The 21,744-nt window shown below is 51.3% G+C and overlaps 1 protein-coding gene and 1 long non-coding RNA gene across 3 annotated transcripts in view; one reads left to right on the top strand and one right to left on the bottom strand.

Annotated features, from left to right (window-relative positions):
- Positions 1-6,470, bottom strand: part of PAX3 (paired box 3) — a 99,705-nt gene extending 93,235 nt beyond the window's left edge. Inside the window, exons 1-4 of one of the 2 annotated variants that reach the window (XM_002749828.7) lie at positions 6,003-6,470; positions 4,523-4,758; positions 3,060-3,186; positions 1,737-1,871 (exon numbers count right to left, since the gene is read on the bottom strand). In XM_002749828.7, the coding sequence (XP_002749874.2) occupies positions 1,737-1,871; positions 3,060-3,186; positions 4,523-4,758; positions 6,003-6,087 (583 nt within the window). In that variant the 5' untranslated portion in view covers positions 6,088-6,470. Of the gene's footprint in view, positions 1-1,736; positions 1,872-3,059; positions 3,190-4,522; positions 4,759-6,002 lie in introns of both variants that reach the window. The other variant, XM_008999566.5, reaches the window with a different exon arrangement.
- Positions 6,471-11,196: 4,726 nt separating this feature from the next.
- LOC100414652 (CCDC140 long non-coding RNA) lies at positions 11,197-21,052 on the top strand. Its single transcript, XR_013536480.1, has 2 exons — positions 11,197-11,630; positions 20,919-21,052. It is a non-coding gene; the product is annotated as a CCDC140 long non-coding RNA (long non-coding RNA).
- The last annotated feature ends 692 nt before the right edge of the window (positions 21,053-21,744 follow it).

Consider the following 21,744-nt stretch of genomic DNA (forward strand, 5'->3'; position numbering starts at 1 on the left):
AGAAGGGCTTCTTTGTAAAAGCTGGAAAAGTTGTACAAATGTTTGACCAGCTCATTTGGGACGTTTTGTCTCCTGGGCCTCAGTCGCCTGTACTGCCAGAGAGCAGCCGTTCTGCCGGGCCGGTGCCTTCAGCAACAAGTAGCAAAGCCCTGGGCCCCCAGCCTCTCTGACCGGTCTGGGCTCTTCTTCCCACTGCCCACAGGAGCACATTTTGTTTGGGGTTGTCTGTCTCCCTGCCTTCGTCCTTTCTCAGCACCGCTACGGTACAGCTAGGCCTGGGATAAAAGCCAAGGTGTCTTCTCAGAGACCAAGGCAGAAAAAGGTACATCTCCAAAAAGAGGATTTAGGCTGAGTCCATAGGAGGTCCCTGTTGTAAAGCAAAGGAAGCATCTCCCTACCCAACCTGCTGGTTTGTTGTGTCTTTTCTCGATTTCTTGTGCGCACCAGAGTATCTACACTTGTTTTCACCTCAAATCAGCCATTTGGATCTGTAACTTCCAGATCTAAATGTTCCTTCCAGGTTGTGTACAGATTTTGCCTTGGTTTGTAAAGCAGCTGCTCAGGAGAGCCAGTAGCTGCCAGAGTTGGGCAATGAAGATAAAAGAAGTTCAACGTGGTGCCACTCTGGTAAGAGCTTGGACCGAGCTAGTCGCATTCGGCGACAGCTCTGAGCCCACCTGGAAAGCTGCCTGTTCCTCTGGCAACTCTGAAACTAACTTTGCTCCATGAAGTCCAAGTCCCAGGTGAGGAAACTTCAGGCACAGTGGGGCTTCTGGCCACTCTTGACCATTTGCACATTTGAAAAGAGGCAACCACCTCCAAGGCCAAATCCACTGAGACACAATCCCCCTGTCTCCCCCTGCAATGATCCCTTCCTGGTTCAACTCTGATGGCGTTTTTCTTTTATTTCCTTCTTTCTGTGTGTGCACCTTCAAGTTTGAAGACGACTTGCTGCAGGTGAAGGAGAAGCAAGCTGCACTTCTGTCTCCCAAGGGGAAGGCTTTTTCTTAGTTGTGACAATGCACAGCCGAGAAGGAATGGGGATCTGTACCCCTAGAAGACAGAGTGCCAGCCCTCTGTCGAAGAACCCAGATCCCTTCCCTTTGTGACACAGAGCTTGAGTTCCTTTCAATTCCCAGACACACATAGGTTAAACTTCATCACATTTGAAAACCAATTTTAAACAAATCAAACCGGTCAACATACACATTTATAAAGCAGCCGATGTGGGGGCAACTTTTGGAGGGTCATTGTCTCTCTCTCTCTCCCTCTCCCTCTCCCCCCCCCCCCCAATGCGGGGAAACTCTGGAGACCAGGGCCTTTCCTGAGAGCATAAAAGCTACCGTAACTTCTGAAGATTCAAGCACCCTGTATCCCCGGCCCTCCAATTGCTCAGAGATGCCCAGTCTCATACATTTAATGGCAAGAGGGTTAACAGCTTCCCCTGCCCCGCACTACGGAGTACAATTCACAGTTCCAGAATCCCAGAGTTTGAAAGTGGGAAGAAAGAAAGATTTTTTAAAAAAGAAAAACAAAGCAGAATAGAGATGTCTGTTTTAATTCCTCGAGTCTCTCTGGTCTTTACTCCCATGCCCTTACCCAGGTACAGAGACGGTGAACCAGAGGGAACCTTGATCCGAGCCGATCCATTGGGCTGCCATCAGGTCCTCAATGCCAGGGCCTCGATGCCCACCAAGGCCCCGAGCGAGCGCGCAGCCCAAGGCGCCACCGCTTACCTCGCTCGCTCAGGATGCCGTCGATGCTGTGTTTGGCCTTCTTCTCGCTTTCCTCTGCCTCTTTCCTCTCCAAGTCGGCCTCCTCCTCTTCACCTTTCCCGAATTTACTCCTCAGGATGCGGCTAATGGAACTCACTGAGGGCGGGGGGTGGAGGGTGGGGAGGAAGGAAGCAAGGAAGTGCACGGGGTTGAGACCAGTGCGGCTGTGCGGGAAGGAGCCCCCAACCCCCAGTCGGGGCCCTAGAGTAGCGGACCTGCACTGTTCGAGAGTCTCCTCCGGCGTCCCTGGGCATCCACATCTTTCTCCAGCCCTCTCATCCTGCCGCTCAAATCCCCCTCCCTATTATCTATAAGTTGGTACTGAAAGACGGAGCCTGGGAGTCCGTGCTTCAATTTAGGGCGGGATGCTATCCCTGTCCCTCGATTCTGGGCAGAAAGCATTTCCCTTCTTGGATTCCAAAGACCAGGCTCTAGGTCTCCAATCTAAGAGAATTCATGCATCAGCCCACAGGGTACCCTCCGTCCTCCCAACCTGAATGCAGGGATCCTGCGGTTCGCCTTAAGGGAGGAAGAGCCAAAGCCGACCTGTCCCCCACTGTAAATCAAGTTTTTTTCCTCGTCAAAAAAGCTATAAAGGGTTTATATTTCCAACTGCAGAATCGTTTCCTATTGTAAAAATAAAAAGAAAACGCACTCTCTCCCATTTATTTTTTCCAGATTCCAGTCTGGTAAACAAATCCATGCTCCGAAATGTATGTTTCTCGCAGAGGGAAAAAGGGAGTTTCCTTTTAATTAAAAACAAACCCTCCCTTGCGCCCTCGCACTGGCCCCATGCTCGCCCCTCTTCTCCCTCCGCCTCCCCCGGGCTGCTGGGGCCTCCGGACGGTTCCTGAGACTCTCGGGTGAAATCTGGGCCCTTGTCGAAGCCTCCTCGGCTTTGAGCATACTGCAAAGTCCCTCCCGGCGCGGCCCCATCTCCCTTCGGTTGGGGTTACCAAAACATTTGTTTCTCTTTAAAAGGGAACATCAATATTAATAAACGCTCTGCCTCTGCCTCACGTTTCCTGCCCTGCCTCCTAGACAGAAATCTTCTTCGGGGAGTCCTCAGCGGTGGTCTCACCACCCTCCACCCCCAGGACAAGCAGCTGACCCCTCCCTGCATTAAGTGCCAAGAACGCCTGGTTGGTAAATATTTCAGGGCCTCGGGAGAGGCCACCTCCCAATAGCGGAGATCGATAATTGGGGTGATTACGTCTTGGTCGACCTGTCTGGATAACAGCGAGTGACGATCGCGCCTCGGGGAGACGTTAATGGGCCTAGTACCTGAGGGCACCGTGTTTCGATCACAGACGGCGTCCTTGAGTAATTTGTCTCGGATTTCCCAGCTGAACATGCCCGGGTTCTCTCTTTTATATTCCTCAATTTTCTTCTCCACGTCAGGCGTTGTCACCTGCTTTAAGAGAACAGGCGGGCAGGGGTTGGTACCCGGTACCCTGGGCCAGGTGGCGGCGACCCGCCGCCTCTGGGCCTGTCAGGCTGCTCCTCCCTGAATCCTCTGGGAAGGCCCCCCTTTGTTAGCAAAAAGACCCCAACTCTCAGAGGCACTTTAGAAAGGGACAAAGGGACCGACAAGAACACATCCTACACCTGAGCAGCCTGGGGAGCCTCTACTTCCCCCCCCCCCCCCATAAGCCCCAGACAACCGGGATAAATCCAGAAGAATTATAACATCTTGATGGGGTGGGGGGTACTTTCTCATCTCTGGAAATAAGGCAACTGCTTACACAGAACCAACATGAAAATGAAACTAAAAACGCAATGTTTGAAAAAGGAGCTGAGAAATCAAGTTAGATAAGCTAGTGCAGCCCTTGCTTTTCCAAAGGGATAGTTATGCTAAAGTGAAGACTGACATGCAAAGGTATTTCGGTTTTTAAAAATTAGAGTGGATAACAAATATAAATAATTTGAGAGACTGACTCTTCTTTCCACCCCAATATATATTTTAAAGAAGAAGAAGGAGGAGGAGGTTTCAAAGATTCTTAGAAAGGCTGTCAAGGGGTTTGAGTAGGTGGGAAGGAAGAGGAAGGTGTTTGGAGGTCTTCAGTTTACCATAACTCTCTTGATTTTGCCCAGTGGCAACTAGAAGAAAAGACAGACCTTGTGTAATTTCCTCCCACTCAGCCCTAGCTGGTGTGACTCTTTCTTTGTAAAAAGGAAACCAAAATAATTCGAGGATAGCACCAAAATGCTTCTTATGTTTAATGGAGGCATTGGCTTATTACAAAGAAAACTAATCACCCTACTTTTGGACTCATTGAAAACAATTTGCACTGGGGGAGATGAAGGGCGGGGTTTGGGAGAGAAACCATTATAAAACCCAAAGAGGCTCCTCACATTGGTTTTGGAAAGGGCGGTGCCATGGGTGGGAGCTGGGAAAACACTTGGGGTAGAAATCGGCAACAGGTGAGCCCAAACAGCTTGCCTGTTTTAGGTGTTTATCCAATAAAATAATTTGATGAGGATTCCAGGATTTATGGGCTTTATAAAACAAACGTTATTTTTCCCTCGCAAAAAGGTGAGAGCTTTCCCTAAGTGTTCATCAAGAAGTGTCCAGGGCGCGCGCGTGCTCGCGCGTGCACACACACACACACACACACACCTTTACACACCTTCGCAAACTTCAAAAATAACTAATTGGATAGCCCCAGATGTCAGACCCTGCCCGCTCTTCTCCAACACAAGAGACCACAGTCTGGGAGCCAGGAGGGCAAGGCTCGCCCGCTCACCTTGGGCTTGCTGCCGCCGATGGCACCGGGACGGATGGAACCGGTCTCCTGGTACCTGCACAGGATCTTGGAGACGCAGCCGTGGGACACACGCAGCTGGCGCGAGATGACGCAGGGCCGGATGCCGTGGTGGGCCATCTCCACGATCTTGTGGCGGATGTGGTTGGGCAGCGGCCTGCCGTTGATAAAAACGCCGCCTAGCTGGTTGACGCGGCCCTGGCCGAGGGGAGTGGACACTGTGGGGAGAAGGTGAAAAAGAGAGGCAAGAGGAGAGTCACTGGGGGAGAATAGAAAGCACCGACACTGAAACTGCTCCACATCGGACTCCCAGACCCGGACCTTCTTCGATCACATTTGTTCAAATTGTTCACCGATGTAGGGGGTTGTAATCTTGTGTAGAGATAGCAAGTGGGGCAAAATAATTCTCCCCAAAGAAAGCATCTTCCCCTTCGGGCCCAGGAGGAGTGGCAACTTACAAGGTAACCCTGCAGCTGGTAGAGAGTCTAGCTTCCTCTAGAAACAGCATCCTGGCAAGGAGAAGTTCACCCAGCCGCTGGCCTTGATGAACTCTGCTCCCACCGAACCCTGTCCAATTGGGATCGCTCCCTTTCTAAGGGACTTGGGCGAACTGACAGCCCTTGGGGTTTCTAGCTAACCGTGCAGCAGCCAAAGGTCAAAGAGGACCCAGAAAGGAGGCCCAAGCAGCAGTGCCTGTGTCACCTGTTACATCTTGGGACAGGAACCACAGCAGCGGACCCTCTAGCCCCCATTCTTGCTCTGGGTGTTACCTTCTACTCTGGGATATGTGTGAAGGGGTGGAAGGGGAATGAACCTCTCTGCTCGGGCCCCCTAGCCTGGAAAACCATTTGAAGGGACTCAGGCTTGCAAAGCTTCCTGCCTCCCCGCGATTTCCAGAGTCTTCAAGTGGACTGAAAGGCGGCTCCCAAGTTTCTAAACAAGTTATAGAAACTTTTAGATGCCATTTGAGACAAATAGAACTCTAATTTATTTATTTATTCTAAAAATTCCAATCACAATGGCGCGGAGTTAGCTACCACAATTTTGCAGGTCAAGAAAATTCTTCCTGAACTAACATATGTTTCACAAGTGTGGGAGCAGCCGGGATAATGTCGAGACAATTTCGAGTATACACATTGCGGAGAAGTTGCTTCTGGCGCTCCGAAGCCGGTTCACCTCCTTCTCCACCGCAGCATTTCTAAAACAACAGGGGCAAAGTCGCCCCGGCCCGGTGCAGGCCTGGCCGCCCAGCTCCACCAGGATTTACAGAGAGCTCCGCGCTCTATTTGCAGAAAGGAAGTCTAGTGGGTCCTCGCCCCCGACTTGTGCTTCTGGGGGGGTGGGGTCCCTGGGGAAATGGGCTTCCTGGAAGCACCAAAGGAGCCTTTGGAGCCCGGGGATGGTGTGAGGCAGCCGGTCCCAGGCCCTGGGGTCCAGGCGGCGCCCCGAGGCCCTGCCTTACCTTCCAGCGGGAACCCGCTGCGCGGGTAGTTCTGCCCCGGGCCCGGCCGCGTCATCCTGGGCACAGCGCCGGCCAGCGTGGTCATCCTGGGGGCAGCTTCGCTTGGAAACTATATCCAGGTGAAGGCGAAACGGAAAGGCGAGTGCGGCGCGGGTGACCCTCGGGAACTATCCGGAGCGTGGAGAGCTCCTCCCCAAAACGGCTGAAGCGAGCGGGAGGGACGCGGGGAGGGGGGCTGCCGGTTCCTAGTCCAGACGCCGGAGCTGGAACCCGGGAAAGGGGCGGGCGGGGAGGCCCCGGAGTCCAGGATCCCGAGCCCAGGGCGGAAAAGTTTGGTGCGAGTCTGGGCGAATGTTCCCGAGGCTGGGGGCTCTGAAAAGAGGGCTCAGAGAGCCACGGCCAGCCGGAGAGCAGAGTGAGGCGGGAGCGCGGCCTGCCTAAGTCTCCTCCAGTCGTGACAACGAGTGCGGGGATCCGGGCTTGGGAGCATTTATTAGTTCTTTTCCCCAAAGCTTGGTCAGGAGCCCTGAGCTGCGATTGGCCGACGAGGAGACCGTCCCGGGTGGCGGAGACACGCGCTGATTGGGCGACAGCGGCCACTTTCTCTTCCCATCTCTGGTGGTGCCGAGGCCTCTGCCGGCCCCGGGCCCCGAGGGGGACCCGCGCTGCGCCCCTAGCCCAGGAGAGAAGTGTGGCCCCAGAGGAAACTGAGAGAGACAGCCTTAGGGAGGTGGCCGCTGCTGAGGGTGGAGAAGAGGCTCTGTCTCTCCGTCTCTCTCTGTCTCTCTCTGTGTCTCTCTCTCTGGTCTCTCTTTTCTTGACTTTCTATTTCTCTGTCTCTGTCTCTTTCTGTGTCTCTCTGTGTGTGTCTTGCTCTGCCTCTGCCTCTATTCCTCTTGTGATTTCCTGTGTCTCTCTCTATGTCTCATTTTTTCTACCTGTGGGTCTCTCTCATTTCTCTTGGCTTACAGCCACTGGAGGGGGCACAATTCCAATAAGAAGGCATCTGGAGCCCCAGACATATTTACCTTTGCTTCCTGTGGCCAGTGCCCCTTGGCCTAGGCTTGTTAAGGGGTCCTCCCTATGGGGTTCCTCCTAGGAGGAGTCCAGAGCGTGCTGACATTCTTTTGTCTTCTCCGTCTGCAAGCGGGCCTAGTGTGAAGAAGAGGCCGCCGTTGCTAGGCCCAAGCAGTCGTTAGTTGAAGGCTGGGGGCATGGGGGGGAGGGTGCAGAAAAAAACCAGGCTCCTCTTCTTGATTTAAAAACCGCTCTGGCAAGCTGCGGCTCTAAATCTCTACATATAGATCCCCGATGCGTTGACAGAGATGTGTCTATATGTTAAAGTTTTGCCCGAGTGCTGCGTTTGTTCTCAGGAATTTATTATGGCATTCAGACTAAACTGCTGGAAAAATAAAAGGAACGAAGTCTTGGCTAGGAGCTGAAGTGTCCCCAGCAGGATATGACGCCAGGAGTGTTGTAAAGACTGTCTGTCCTTAGAGAAGGTACCATTGTGCATAGCCTTTTATTTATAACTTGGTAAGTGCCAGCGAACTCGCCTCCTTTACACCCCCGAGTGCCAGCCCCGCGCTCTGCACTGCGCTTTATTCGCTCGAGTCTATTCAGGGACTGTCACTCCGGGGCCGCGAGTTATTCAGGGCCTTAATCAATCAAAAGGATGAGAATCGGGCAGGTTTTTCCCTTTGAAATAAAGGAAACAATGACTTCTGGGCTTCAAGTTCCCCCTTTTCCTTTTACGATTTTGGAATTTTTCCTGCGCCTAGAGTTCCCCACTCCTCTCTCTGTGTCCCCCCCCCACCTCCTTTCACAGTTTTGACGTGAACTCGGGCCCCCAACCCTACTTCCCCATTCCCTAATTAAGGCACACTCAAAAGGCAAGATGGGGGGTGGGGAATAGCTGCTCAGCAGTCCACAAGTTGGCCCTTTAAAAACCCACGCACCAGTGGGGAAAGCAGACAAGCTTTCAGCCTGCCTGATGCCAAAGGGCTTGGTTGACCCTCAGAGCGACAGAGACAAGTCTCAGGAGACTCCCAAAAATGTCTGGACCCATGAGGAAAGCATGTACCTTGTTTAACCTTATTTTACATAAAATAATTCAAAATTTTCAAGGGGAAAATTTTCTCATTTTTTTTTTAAGGACTTGGGGCCACCAAAGCCTGTGTCTTTATTTTTTAAGCCGCAGTCTCAGGGATAGCATTTTGAGAGGTAGAGTTTTTCCAAGTTTTCTTCCAAGGTTGAGCAGAGCCAGCAGAGCACTTCCTGGGTTCAGAGGTAATTGTTGGGTGGAGGAGGTACTCGAAGTGTAATTTCAAGAGGGCAAATGTAGGCTCAACTCTCAGTAAAGGAAACTCTGGGACCCCGCGAGCAGTTAAAGGACGTCTAGAGTTGAGTCTCATTTGTTTTTGAGCTGGAGGCTTGGTCTCCAAGCCCTCCCAGCGTCTACCCGTCGCTCTCCCGCCGGGTTTTTCTCTCCCGGGACCGGCAGATGCTGGAGGGAGGCGCTTGCTACAAGCTTCCTTCTCCCCGTCCCGTAGACTTTCGAGCCCGCGGGACCGCTGAGCAGAGGTACTGCCGGCCGAGCTGGGTCTTAAGTGCCCATGGGCGCTGGTCAATAAACTAGCCATCACTTGCTATAAAAATGTATACACAGAGGCCAGGAAGACGTTGGGGAACTGGGGTCCTAAAGCTCCAGTATCAGGAGGCGACTCATTTTCTCTCCTTTCCGGCCTCTTTCTCTTCTGCCGAGAGCTCCGAGGTTCACATATACCCAGAGGATCAGCTTGGCCCTTCTCCACCTGGGCAGCGGCCAAAGGTCCCCAGAGACCCGGAGAGGGGTGGATGCGTGCCCTCAGGCTCTGGACAGCGGAGCCACATTCAAAGACTTAGGGAGTCTAAATTTCTTGTGGCCTGTGTCCCCGAAGTACGACCTGGGATGGCCAGGACAGCAGTTTTGGCTGAGGCTGTCCGGCCCATCGCGCCCACACGCCGCCAAACCTAATCCTGCTCAGAGCCCAGGACTCCGCAGAACCCGGGAGCAACAGGTCGCAGGAGTGCTCCCTATCCGGAGCCGGTGGACCAAGGAGTCCTGGTGCCAAATTTGGCCGTGGTACAGGCGCTAATTGACAAAAGAATGACCCAGCGGTGGGGCTTGGAAGGCAAGGGCCTGCACCCTGCATCCTTGAAACCAGGTTTAGGAGGCAGTGGCATTTCCCCGGGCTAACAAATTACCCAGAAAGCATCCGGGGGACTCTCCACCACCGTGTTGTGAACGAGCGTAGCGTCCACTCGCTCTCTGTGCACGTTCTAAATGAAACTGGAGCCTTGAAGATATTTGGATAATTTGACCAAAAAAAAAAAAAAAAAAAAAAGGTGGGCGGGGTAATAACTTGTGTTGCCTCCTCTGCTCCTCTCCCTCCAGTTTCAGAGACGCTGCAGGTGAAATTAACAGCGGGCTGGCTGTCCAAACCTGGGGGAAGCATGCCCTTGTTGACTTGAAGGCTCTCCCTCGCAGCCCATTTGGATGCATGGGTCTACAGCCCAGTTGCGCTTGGGTGACTTCGGCCTGGGCTGCAAAACACCCTTCAGCGCGCAGCCTCCGCACTTGTGGACCCTGGCACAAGGGTTTCATGTCCCATGCATTTCGCCGGGCCTCTGAGGGATGACTTCATATTCAGCCAGACACAGGTCTTAAGAGGAAATTATGATCTATGCAAAATAAAGCCCGTGACCTAGTAGGGAGCGGGGGTGGCGTCTGCCACTCAGGCCTTTTTCGTCCTGTCTGAAAGGCCGCGCTTTGGCAGGCTGACGTGGTCGAGCAGAGAAGCTCCTGGTCACCCGCCCGGCCCCAGGCATGACTCTCAGGATGCAGCAGAAGTTAGGTATACGCCGAGAAACGTTCAATCCCATAGACAGGCTGCGGGGTGTTCAGGGGGAGGTCATCAAAACGCCAGGTTCCTGATCATGAGCTTCCGGTCCGGATGTGATGATACAGGATCGGTGAAGGCCCGGGTTAAACCCGTGGTCTTTAGCAGCCGCTGCCTCAGTGACGGTCATTAGGCCCCCCGCAGTTATTTGTCAAAAGCATTGGCGCCGCTCTTCTCCCCTTCGAAAAATCAGTCGGGATGAGTTTGGATTAAGGGACTGGATGAGGTTGTGGACGTCGCATTGAAACGTGGTGTAGGCCAGCCGAAGTGGGTTTGCTCCTGCAGCTGGGGGAGCCCCAGGGAACGTGTGAGCGAGCAGGTTTACAATAAAGAACATACGGTTTGTGGGAAGAAAGGAAGGAAGAAGGAAAATAGGAAAGGAAAAATAAAAGAAGGGAAGAAGAGAGAGGTTTTTTTATTTTGAAAGTCAGTGAGGAAGAAAGAGAATAAATCTCACAGCAACTGTTTTCCTAGTTCATTTGGATATGAGGACATTATTTTTATGCGAACAAGGAAAACAAGATTCTAGAGCCCGATTGGTGGGGGGGCGTGGGGGCATGAGAAGCAGGGGAAGGTGTCTTGTAAAAAATTAGAATAAGTTCTGTCTAATATTCCAAAAAATGTTCTGCCCAATTAGGTAAAAGTTCATGGTAGGGTGGGAGTGATGTTTACAAGAGGAATTCGGTAACTGCTCTTCTGGTGTGTGTATTTGGGGAGTGTGTATTTGCGGCGTGTGTATGTGTGTGTGTGAAAGAACCCGGTGTATGTGGAAGGAATAAGCGTTGAAGGGCCTTACTTAGCTGGGGGACTGTCTGGCATTGGGGGCTGGCAGCCTGGGTCTAGAAAAGGCCAGGAAAGTCTGATCTGTGCGGAGGCAGCGAAGGCTGAGAGTGAGGTGGGGGCGGGAGCCGAACTGGCCGAACTGAATAAAAGAAAACTTGGGATCCGTTTGGTTTCCTTGACGCCTGGAGCAAAAATGGAGGTGAGTGACCACTCCAGGAACTCCTTCCTCCGGGCACCTGGACACAAAGAGCCGGGGCTGTGTGTCCTGCTCTAGGAGGAGGGAGGTATTGGGCGGGGGGGGGGGGGGAACCTCGATCAAGACAGACCTCCTGCCGACTCTACGAGGCCCCAGCGCCTGAACCAGCTCAGTGAGCCGCAGCCGCTTCAACCCAGCAGAAAATTTCTCCTCGAGATGGATATCAGCAGCAGAGAAGAGGGGCGAGTGACGAGGGGACCAAGAACAGAGAAACATGGGAGACGAATGTTCAAACCGAAGCCTGGACGCACGCTTCAGGGGGATCACGAGAGCCCGAGGCAACAGTCTGCGAATGAGGCCAGCACCGGCGTTCCTCTAGTTTTAAAAGCACACGTGGGGCCAGAGACTGCACAGCCAACTAAACGGAGTAAACGCAACAGGTGGAGGAGGCAGAGTTGTTAGGGGCGAAGCCCGGCGCGATCTGGCCAGAGCCTGAGGGAGCACAGACCTGGGACTGCAAAGAGACGTTTTGAAGCGTGCTGCGCGCACCTGCTTCTCGGAGACATCCGACTCCACCCGAGCATCTCCGGAGAGCGCACAGACCATAGATGCATGGAGGGCTGCCCCCCAAGACACGTCCTCTCCCGACCCCTCACTCTTTCAAAATTGCGGGAGAGGCGGAGAGGATGGAAAAGAAGAGAGAAAGAAGTGAAGAAATTTTTAAAAATAATAAAGGGAGGGAAGAATGAAGGGGAGGCGTGGGGGAGGGAGGGAGGAGGGGAGAAATTCTCATCGCCAAAGCAGGACGCCTCAGCTTCTTGAATTTCTAGACACGATTTGCATTAAATTCCTTTCTAGACCTTAAACTTTTTCTTCATCTCCCATCACCCTAGAAAGCACCCATTTTCTCTTTTAAATAACATTTCTCTTTCTGGAGAGGAACTTTTAAACAAGTCATAGGTTTGGGGGCGAGGGACTGGAGAATAATTTTGATTCAGAACCTTGGAGATTCAGAACCATGTGGAAAAATTCTAAAAAGATGGAAACTGACCATCTCCAACACAGAAACCCATCGAAAGGAGCCAGCTAGACGTGTTGATTAGCTGGAGGGAACACGCGGCAGACATGCAGACCCCTCGCTAACACGCCGCCCTCCCAGAGCCCTCATGCAGAAAGCTGGCCTGCTCCCCGCGGCGGCCCTGAGCGTACAACATCCTCGCGGTCTCGCTTCTTCACCCCGGAAAACTCTGTGAGGGGCACCCCAGCCCCAGCTGAGCCAAGAGTTAAGACGAGTAGCCCCAAGAGGAAGGAGCTTCAGAGAGCCTTTCTTCCTGTTCTAAACGAAATCTAATACTATCTGGCTGCAAAAATATATTATCACCGGCTCTGAGCCTAAGAGATTAACATTTGGATATGTAGGAAACGTAATCTGCATGGCTAATTGATTCTCAGCGTATCAGTTTAAAGGATAAAGATCGATATCTACATGATGGATATTGTATTAATAGGGGCATAAATAAAGGCCGAAAAGTCGTTACGGAAACCTTTGAAGCCGCTTTTCGGCTCTCAGGCCTTCCACGCGGCCACTGGGTCTTTCCCACCTCCCCGCCCCCAGCTCCTGCTGGGTAGGGAGCCCTTGCTTCACCCTCCAACTCGATACTAGGGTGGAGACGTCTACGGTTAAAGCGAAAGTGTTTCACTGCGGCAACGCTCAGGAGAGGTGGCTCTTTTTTCTTGGGCTGCAGCAGGTGGACAGTAAGGCCAGAGGGAAGGTAGTATTTCAGCAAAACGCACCACTCTCAGATGTTTAGAAACACAGAAATATGCGACCCACATAAGAACACAAGCAGACACACACACACACACACAATCACGCACGGTGGGGAGGGTGCTCCCTGAACACCTTTTGGCCTTAGAGACAAGGAGTAAATGCTTCTTTCCATACCACGGGCCTCCTCCCCCAGGGCAGGGACGGAAGCCCTGGCCCAGCCCCAAGATCGGCGATCTAGGCTCCCGGAGGTGCCCTCTCGACGGGGTAAGGACGGGGAAGAATCAGGAGGCTCTGCGGGAATGGTGAGGGGGTTGGGGAGCAGGGGCGCCCGCCAATGTTCACAGAAAGCAAGGAGGCCCACTCGAGGAGGGATGGATGCAGCAGAGTTGAGTGAGGGCCTGAGCTCCTGGGGAGAGGGGAACAGGATGGGGTACACTTGATCCGGAACAAGAAAGCCTCCGCCGGGCAGTTGCCAATTAGTCCCGAGTCCCAGCGGCCGCTTCACTGCGGAGCCGGAGCCGCCCAGGGAATTTTCCAAATGCAAATCAAACACCCTTGGCGCCCCCTTCTTCATTAATTAAGAGGAACATTTCGACAAAACTGGCGTAATCTTTATTAATTACGCAGCCCTCCGCGCGCCGTTCGCATCAATCATGCCCAAAGCGAAAGTGCTGGGGGCGTCTAATCCCTTCCCAGAGCGTGTTTGGAAAAGGAGCCGCTTGGGCGACGTTTCTACCGTGATTCCCACCTTTCTGGGCTCTCCTTGCGCTGGCTGCTCACCCGGCGCGCAGGGAGGCCTTGCCCTGAAACCGGGTCTGGCTCTGCGCTGGCAGGACCGCTCTAGATCCTTGGACAGGCCGGGAAATGCCCCCCACTCACCACTTGGGCACGCGCTTGTACTCAGAAACTCGTACTGGGACTCCCGCGGACACTGCGTGGCCCATTTCTTCCTTCCCCTTCCCCCCCCCCCCCGCAGTTCTCAGTCCGCCTCTTCCCTAGGACGCTCTAAAGAGGAGCCTGGGGCGAAGTGACAAGCAAAAAAAAAAAAAAAAAAAAAGAAAGAAAGAAAGAAAAGAAAAAAAGGGGGGGAAAAGCCGCCCGGTAGCCCCAGGACGTCCCGAAAACTGTTCTGAGGGATGGGTCGGGAAAGACCTTGGAAGTAGTCTGAGAATACCAATTCCTCCCAGGTGACTGGCTTGCCTTGGACCAGCACAATGTTCAGGAGTGAGTGTTGGGGAGAGAGAGGGTGTCCTTCAGTTATTGGCTTAGAGAACCGGGAAAGCTCGCAGCCTTCTGGTTGCGAGTGGGAAAGCTGGCTGGAGATTGGGGGTACAGGGGGTTTGTGCAAATTCAGGTTATTTCCCGGCAGCCTCGCTGAAAGCAGAGAACCTGAGCTTTTATGGGAGAACGCTTTGGGGCGGGGTGTCCTGTGCGACCACCTCTCTCAGCAAGGCAGGGTTTGGCCTCTTGGCCTGACCTTGCTCCCTAGTCCCACCCTATACTAATAGGTCCTTTCTGCGCTTTGAGCCTGAACCATTGCCCCTTCAAGAGATTCCGCTGGATAAAGAAAAATTATAAAAGCTGCATCAACCTTGGCGTCGGAGGTCTAGCCCTCAGCCTGTCCCCACCCTAAAGAACTGGTCTGCCCACCCTCGAGTCCTCCGGCGCCCTTGCTGGGAAGCAGAAAGTCGCACCGCACACTGAGCCTTTCTTCGAGCGCCCTGCCGGGAGCTGCCGAGACCCGGCACGCAGCCTTGGGCACCTGGTGGTCTGCGAAGAAACCTGCCCTGTTGCGCTGCTTGGGCCGCATTAGCGGAGACCAGAGTGCCTGTGGCAGTGGCCTGCGAGCACCACCCGCCAGGGTTTAGCAGCGCCTGGAACACTGCCCTCTTCCCAACCGTTTCCTTCGTGCCGGAGCTGGGCACACTCCGGTGTCCGGCATTCTCACATTCAATCACTCATTCTCCCTCTGAAAGTTCTCATTAAGTTCTCAGGCTCCTTTCCTCATGGGTCGTCTCCTGGACCTGAGGCGCCTGCGAACCTTTCGGGTCACCAGATCATTTTATGGTCTCCCTCTTTTCCCACTGAATCATCGGCCGGGCCAGTCTTCCGGCTACGACTGGAGTCATCGCACTCTGACACACGTGGCCTTTCATTTATTACACACGTGCTTATTGAGCTTCTACTATGTGCCGTTCGAGTGCTGGCGCCACAGCAATGAAGCAGACCAAAGTCCTTGCCCTGGCAGAGCTGATGGTCCAGAAAATAGCAGAAAATAATATATAAACGCACCCTGCCGGGAGATTGGTTTTAAAACTGAGGCTCAGCTCTGGAGAAGCTTGAAGGACCAAGGGATGGGTAGTGAGTGGACGGGTCTGAAAGGCTGGGGTGCAGTTGACATTTCAGCAGGAGAGGTCTAGGCGGCTCTACTGAGCTGTAGCTTCTTGCAGAGAGGAGAGGGGAGGAAGGGGTGTTGGCTGAAGGAAGGGCAAGGACAAAGAAAGAAAGTGATGAGACCATGTAGTCCACAGCACTTTAGTGAATGCCCACTGCGCTGCAGTCTAAGGTTCTGGAAAACTCCCGGCAGGGTCTGGGCAGTCAAACCTGCAGACATGCCTCCCTCCAAAAGAGGGAGCACTTGCCTCCTCTTGGGGCCCAGCATCTCTCTAGGTGTTTCCCATTGTCTTCTTTAGGAGGATATTTCAAAATGGCTATGGGAGGGGTGACAGGAGGACTGAACCTTCCAGTGGACAGGTTGAGGCTCCCTTGAGCTCTGCCCCTCTCACCACCTCCAGAAGGAAGGTAGATGTCACCATTGACATGCCAGAGTTATGGGACTCCTCCCTTCCAGTAATTGCAGCTCCCAAATCCAGGATGGACATGGGCCTCTTCATCTAGCCACCATTGACTGAAAATTGCATTTTTATTTGATAGAAAATGACAGCTCACCTTCTTGGTGTCCAAATCCCCCACACTACGGGACATGTCACTCTCATTTTCCATACAAGAGGAAACTCCCTCCAAGTCAGGGGAGATGTTGGGAAAGCTGGGAATGCCCGGCTCCAAAAGGTGGGGGAAGTCTGTGTGTTCCTTCTGAGTGATTCTGAGGAGCCGCTATACCACTTTGGCAGTGGAAGGGGAGTGGAAGACTCCTCTTTCCGGAAAATCCAGAGGAGCCCAAAACCCTAAAGAACCAATCATCATTCCTTGGCTGGTAGTTTTATGAAATAAAGGGAAAATAAACCAGCAGGAGGAATTTGGGAGGAAATTTTTTCACAGGGCTCCATAAGTTATTAGTAAAAAGTCTTTGAATATATCCTTGAAAGACTTAGAAGTTTGAAATCAAGGAATGCAACAGATGAAATGAAGGCAACAGCATGTGGCCCAGCAGTAGAGGCTTGAAAAGAGACCATGGGACTTGACTTTCCTTGCGCTTCCCTCCCCTCCCCTCCCCTCCCCTCCCCTCCCTCCCTCTCCCCTTCCCTTCCCTATCATTCCTTCTTCCTTCCTTTCTCTCTCTTTCTTTTTCTTTTTCCTTCCTTCCTTTTCTTGTTCTTCTTGTTCTTCTACTTCTCTCTCTCTCTCTCCTTCCCTCTCTCCCTCTCTCTTTTTCTTTCTTGAGGTGTTCTTAAACTCTTGGTTTCAAGCTGTTCTCCCACCTTGGACTCCCAAAGCCACTGTGGTTATAAGAATGAGTCATTATGCCCACCTGACATTACACTATAGATTTTTCTATAGTGCTTCACAGTCAAACAGAGTAGTTTTTACTTACCACAAAAAGTGCTTCACAGTCAAAGAGAGCAGTTCTTACTTACCACAAGAACCACTAATAAAGTAAAACCTACCAATGCATAACTTAGAGCTGCTCAGCAGAGAAGTAAACAGAAACCTGAGCCCTTGGAGGGGTGAGAAGGCCCATGTTGAAAAGGAATCTTCATGGCATCTCCAAACTTAATCTTTATATCTTCAAAACACTCCGAAAAGGTTCTCAGAAAGACCAGGTACCTTTGCTCCACTCTTCTGCTTGGTGAAGCAGTTTGACTTTCGGAAGAGCAAACTGTGTGAGTTTCACTGGGGGAGGATGACTCAGGAGGGCAGGAGAGGACATTCAAAAGCAGAGTAGTAGAAAAAAATCAGAAGATTTCCAAGCTCAAAAAGCGGGAAAGTCCAAGGAATGGATGATCTTAGAGACAGAAAAAAGGAAAAGCTCCTGGAAAACAGAGCCTTGCTCCAAACTGAAAAGAATGCTGGAGGAAGACAGAGAAATAGAGGGAGGCATCAAACATCAGAATATGGGCCAGGTGTGGTGGCTCACACCTGTAATCCCAGCACTTTGGGAGGCCAAGGCAGGTGGATCACAAGGTCAAGAGATCAAGACCGTCCTGGTCAACATGGTGAAACTCCGTCTCTACTAAAAATACAAAAAATTAGCTGGGCATGATGGTGCGTGCCTGTAATCCCAGCTACATGGGAGGCTGAAGCAGGAGAATTGCCTGAACCCAGGAGGCGGAAGTTGTGGTAAGCCGAGATCATGCCATTGCACTCTAGCCTGGGTAACAAGAGGGAAACTCTGTCTCAAAAAAACAAAAATTCAGAATATTACTACTAAGGTATTTCTGATAAAATGAACCCTAACTGATGTTCTGCATGCAATCAAGATGGTATTACGCTAGGCAACAATGAATGACCCATTTCCAATTTGAAGGACACATTTGCACTGGGAGGATTGATCTGCATCCCCAGTTCCCTCTTCCGTAATAGGGGAGATTCTTGTATACTTGAGAGCAGCAGAATATAGGTGGTTGATGTAGGGAAAAGATATTCGAAAGGAAAATGCAATAGTTATGATCCTATCATGAGCTAGATAAATTACATATACCCTTACTTAGTAATGATTTGAGAAAAATCCTATTTGGTTTGCTACCAAGATTTTAAAATAAATAGAATTTGGACTTTGCCTGCTCAAGTCTTTCAAAAGTGCAGAAAGATAGGAGAAAAGGTGAATATAAATAAAACAAATACTTGGAATAAACCCTTTTAAAGTAGAAGTCAGCCAAGTGCCCGGATGGGGACATCAGGGAAGAGGATGCCACTATGCCCTGCTTAGCACTACAAACTGCTGAGCCATCTCACCTTTCACCTGTTGCAGTCTCTGTTCTGAGAATCAGTTGACACTCTCCATGAGATTTCTCAGAGGACAGGTTGGGTGTCTTGGCGTGGGCAACATGAGAGCTGAGAGGGCCTGCTGTTTCTTGGTCCCTGTTGCATGGGGTCTCCATCCAAATAAGCTGAATAAGCTATCTCAGGAGAGCTAAGGAAATCCACAGGTGGTGAATTCAGTACTTGATCATCCTGAATCATAATAGTATATGTCAATTGAGTGCTTAGTATATAATGGCACTGTTCTCACTATATTACAAAGATTCATCTATTTACTGCTCAAATCAATTAGGTTATATCTAGTCAAAAAGAGGAAAAAAGAGGTACAGAGAGGTTAATTAACTTGCCCAAGGTCACACAGCTAGAAAGCTGCTGTGTTAGGGTTGAAATCGGGAGAAGGTTACATTGCCAGTCCTGGTCTATTAGAAAGTCCTAGTTTTCTACTACTTTGATCAGCCCCAGAAGGCACGAGGTCTAGAAGCTACATAAATACTAATCTTTCGTTGTTTGCCTTGTTTTGGCAGTAAGTAAATGTCAACAAAAGTTACCTTAAAGGTGCCTTCAGGAGTCACCAAACTAACTTATCTCAATTGAAAATAGTTTAGAAATTTACTTCACCTCATTTCCCTTTTAAAATACACCCAATAATCCCACTTTAAAGTGCTTGCTTATTTGGATTGATTGATTGAGACAGGGTCTTGCTCACTGCAGCCTCAAACTCCTGGGCTCAAGCCATCCTCCTGTTTCAGCCTTCTAGGTAGCTGGGACTACAGACGTGTACCACCATGCCCGGCTAATTTTTGACTTTTTTATTAGAGACGGTGGGATCTCACCGTGCTGCCTAGGCTAGTCTGGAACTCCTGGCCTCAAGCGATCCTCGGGCCTCGACCTCCCAAAGTTTTGGGATTACAGGTGTGGTGTAAGCCACTGCTCCCTGCCTAAAGTGTTTTTTATTTTAAACAACCTTTTTTTCCCCAATCCCGGGGAAATTTTATTAGCCATATTTCCATGCAGAAAAGAACTTGAGACACTTCAGCCTCAACTTTCCTCCTCTAATTCGGTCGGGGCAATAGCAGGCGGCAGATGAAGATATACAGTAAGAATTCCAACCTTCTCACCTTCCCGTTACAGCCAATCCGCTCTGCATTTCGAACGCAACGTCTTTGCGGGCGTTCTCAGTCCTTCATATTCCAAGCCCCGCAGCGAACCTCGCCTTCTTCCCGACCGTCTGATTGTGGAGACGTCGTAGAAGGTCTGGGATAAGGACTGTGTCGCTGCAGAGACCGGGTCTTGGGACCTAGGGCACGCGGATACAGGCTCGGCCCCTGGGGAGAAATTTACAAACGCACCTCAAGACTCCGAAGGTGTTTCCAAGTCCCTCTCCCACCTTCCTGTCCAGGTCACACTGCCCCGCCCTCGGACAATGAGAGGGTTTGCCAAGATGCTCTTTGCACCTCTGGAAGCCCCGAGGGAAATGAGGGACTTTAGGCGAGGAGCAGGTTTTCGGAAGCCGTTAGGGGCTGAGGTTCTCGAACCCCTGCTGGGCTCCAAAAACACTGGAGAAACCCGGGACTAAACTAAGGCGACCTTCCTCAGGGCGCAGGCAGCCTCAGGCACTGTACCCGGCGTCGGCTTTTTTCTTAATTTACTTTTTTTGGGCACCTCTGCTGTTTTTACGAATAGACGCAAACGCGGAACTTTCGGGTGGGCTCTGGGAGCGGCCCGTGGGCATCCAGGAATATGAAAGACTTCATCCGGTTGTAAATAACCCACCTCCCAGCTCCAGAAATCGGGGACGTCACAGGTAAGGCTGAATACCAGGTTCCGCACAAAGGCCAACCAAACTGAGCCGGGATGGCGAGTGACTGGGTCGACAAGTCCTGTGGCCACTGGTTCCCTCCACGCCCGACACGTGGGCTCATAACAGCGTCCTTGTGCCTTCGATTTGTCCCGGAGCCCTCCCCTGCATTTTCGATCTCAAATTCACCTGTAACGGGGCTAGGAATTGGGGCGAAGGGGACAACCTAAAGTGTCGTTGGCCCGGAGGAGAGGGTCACAGCACCTGTCGCCCCGGGAGGCCTAGGGTCCTTTCCAGCCCGAGAGGCTGCACGTAGGGGAAGAAAACCCCACAAGCTCCAGGGTAAGGGATTCTATTCCTCCCCACTGAGAGCCTCCCCTGGTATCCCAGGTCCCAGTCGCTGGGGCTGCCCCGGCCACAGTCACAGAGTAAGCAGGGACCCCGTCCACGGCCCGGGTGCCCTCTGCTTCCCTTGAGAGTCCTTGGGCTCAGCAGGAAGCCACCGCCGGCGTGCGAACCCTCAGGGAAAGACAGGGAGGTAATCCCTCAGGAGGGCGTTAACCAGGCTTGGTGATGGAACAGGGGCAGGTGGCCGCTGTAGTGACAGTGGAGAGATTTGGAAAAACCTATTTATTAGCTCAAGTAAAGTCCAGTTTGTCCCACCCGCCACCCGCCCCGGAAAAAGGAAATGGAGGTAATCCCACGTCTCCCACCAACTGCATACCCAAGTGTACCTGTACCCAAGAGCGTGGAATTAATTTGCACGCTGAATGACTGCTGTTTAAAAAAGGGTCTTTTTAACAGCTCTCCTGGCAAGTATTTTAAAACACGACTCTGCGCTAGATCAGCTCTGTAGTCGGCACCTGTCAGCGACCAGCAGACAAGCTGAAATTCCCCTTTCAGCTGTCACTGGCGATGACACCCACATCTATCACTGGCTATGTTTTGTTAATTTAACCTCAAGACTTCCCTGATTATCCGCATAATCCGTCCTCAAATACCCTCGTTGTCACTGAATTTTGATGACTCAGGGGACTTGGAAAGCACTCACCTATTTTGTGGGGGATAGGAAAGCCCACAGAAAAGCCTCCTGCAGGGGGAAGGAGTAACAGCCCCCCCCCGCCCCCCCACACACACGCAAGAAAAGACCCCGCAGCCAACAGCGGATGCAATTATTTACTTAACGTTCCTGGGAGCCCAAAGGTACCCGGAGTGAGTATGAGTGTGTGTGTGTGTGTGTGTGTGTGTGTGTGTGAGAGAGAGAGAGAGAGAGAGAGAGAGAGAGAGAGAGAGAGAGAGAGAGAGAAGCAACGATTAAATAACCCTCCTTTGGTGATCCAAGCCCACTTCGAAAATCCAAAATCCCAAGCAATGCCTCAGGATCTCCCAATCGGTTTCTAAGACAGAGCACTTAGTGGAGTTTAGTTCATTAAAGTGAGATTAGGAAGACAGTTGCCTTTCAATAAATACATTAAATCTAATGGCTCTCAAGTCTGGCTGCACAATAGTCTCACTTGGGGTGCCCTTAAAAAAAATACCAATGCATCTCCTTCTCCACTGCCCTGACCAATTAAATATATGTCTCTGGGAGCAGGAAGGGTGCTACTGTAATCTTTTTTAAAGCTCTCCAGATATTCTAATGTGTGACTAGTGTTGAGAACCTCCATAAGACTCACATCAGTGGATAAATTGCTATGCATTAATTTAATAGGAAATGAGCTTCTAGGGACAAATTATTTGCCTGGCAGAGCTTGGCCCTCTGATTTTTTCCCAAGCAATTACTTTCTAATTATCATTTGAAGTTAATTCTTGCCTAAACTTTGCTTCAGATAGAACTTGCTCTCTACCTCTCAAATTTGATTACAAAATATTTTTAAAGCCACACAGTAGTGACACAAATGAGTTATTTACATATGATGAAGAATACTTGTTTATGTGCTGTGAGATAGTTGAGTGGACCATATATTACCACAGTTCTTGAAATGATAGCTGTTGAAATAAAAGTGTTCTATTCTTTCAGTGATTAAACTTGCTCTATTCTGCTTATTTTGTGGTATGTTTTGTAAGATTAGAGGCTAAAAGAACTTTCTGCA

Source organism: Callithrix jacchus, chromosome 6, assembly GCF_049354715.1.
Source record: "Callithrix jacchus isolate 240 chromosome 6, calJac240_pri, whole genome shotgun sequence".
Taxonomy (NCBI): Eukaryota; Metazoa; Chordata; class Mammalia; order Primates; family Cebidae; genus Callithrix; species Callithrix jacchus.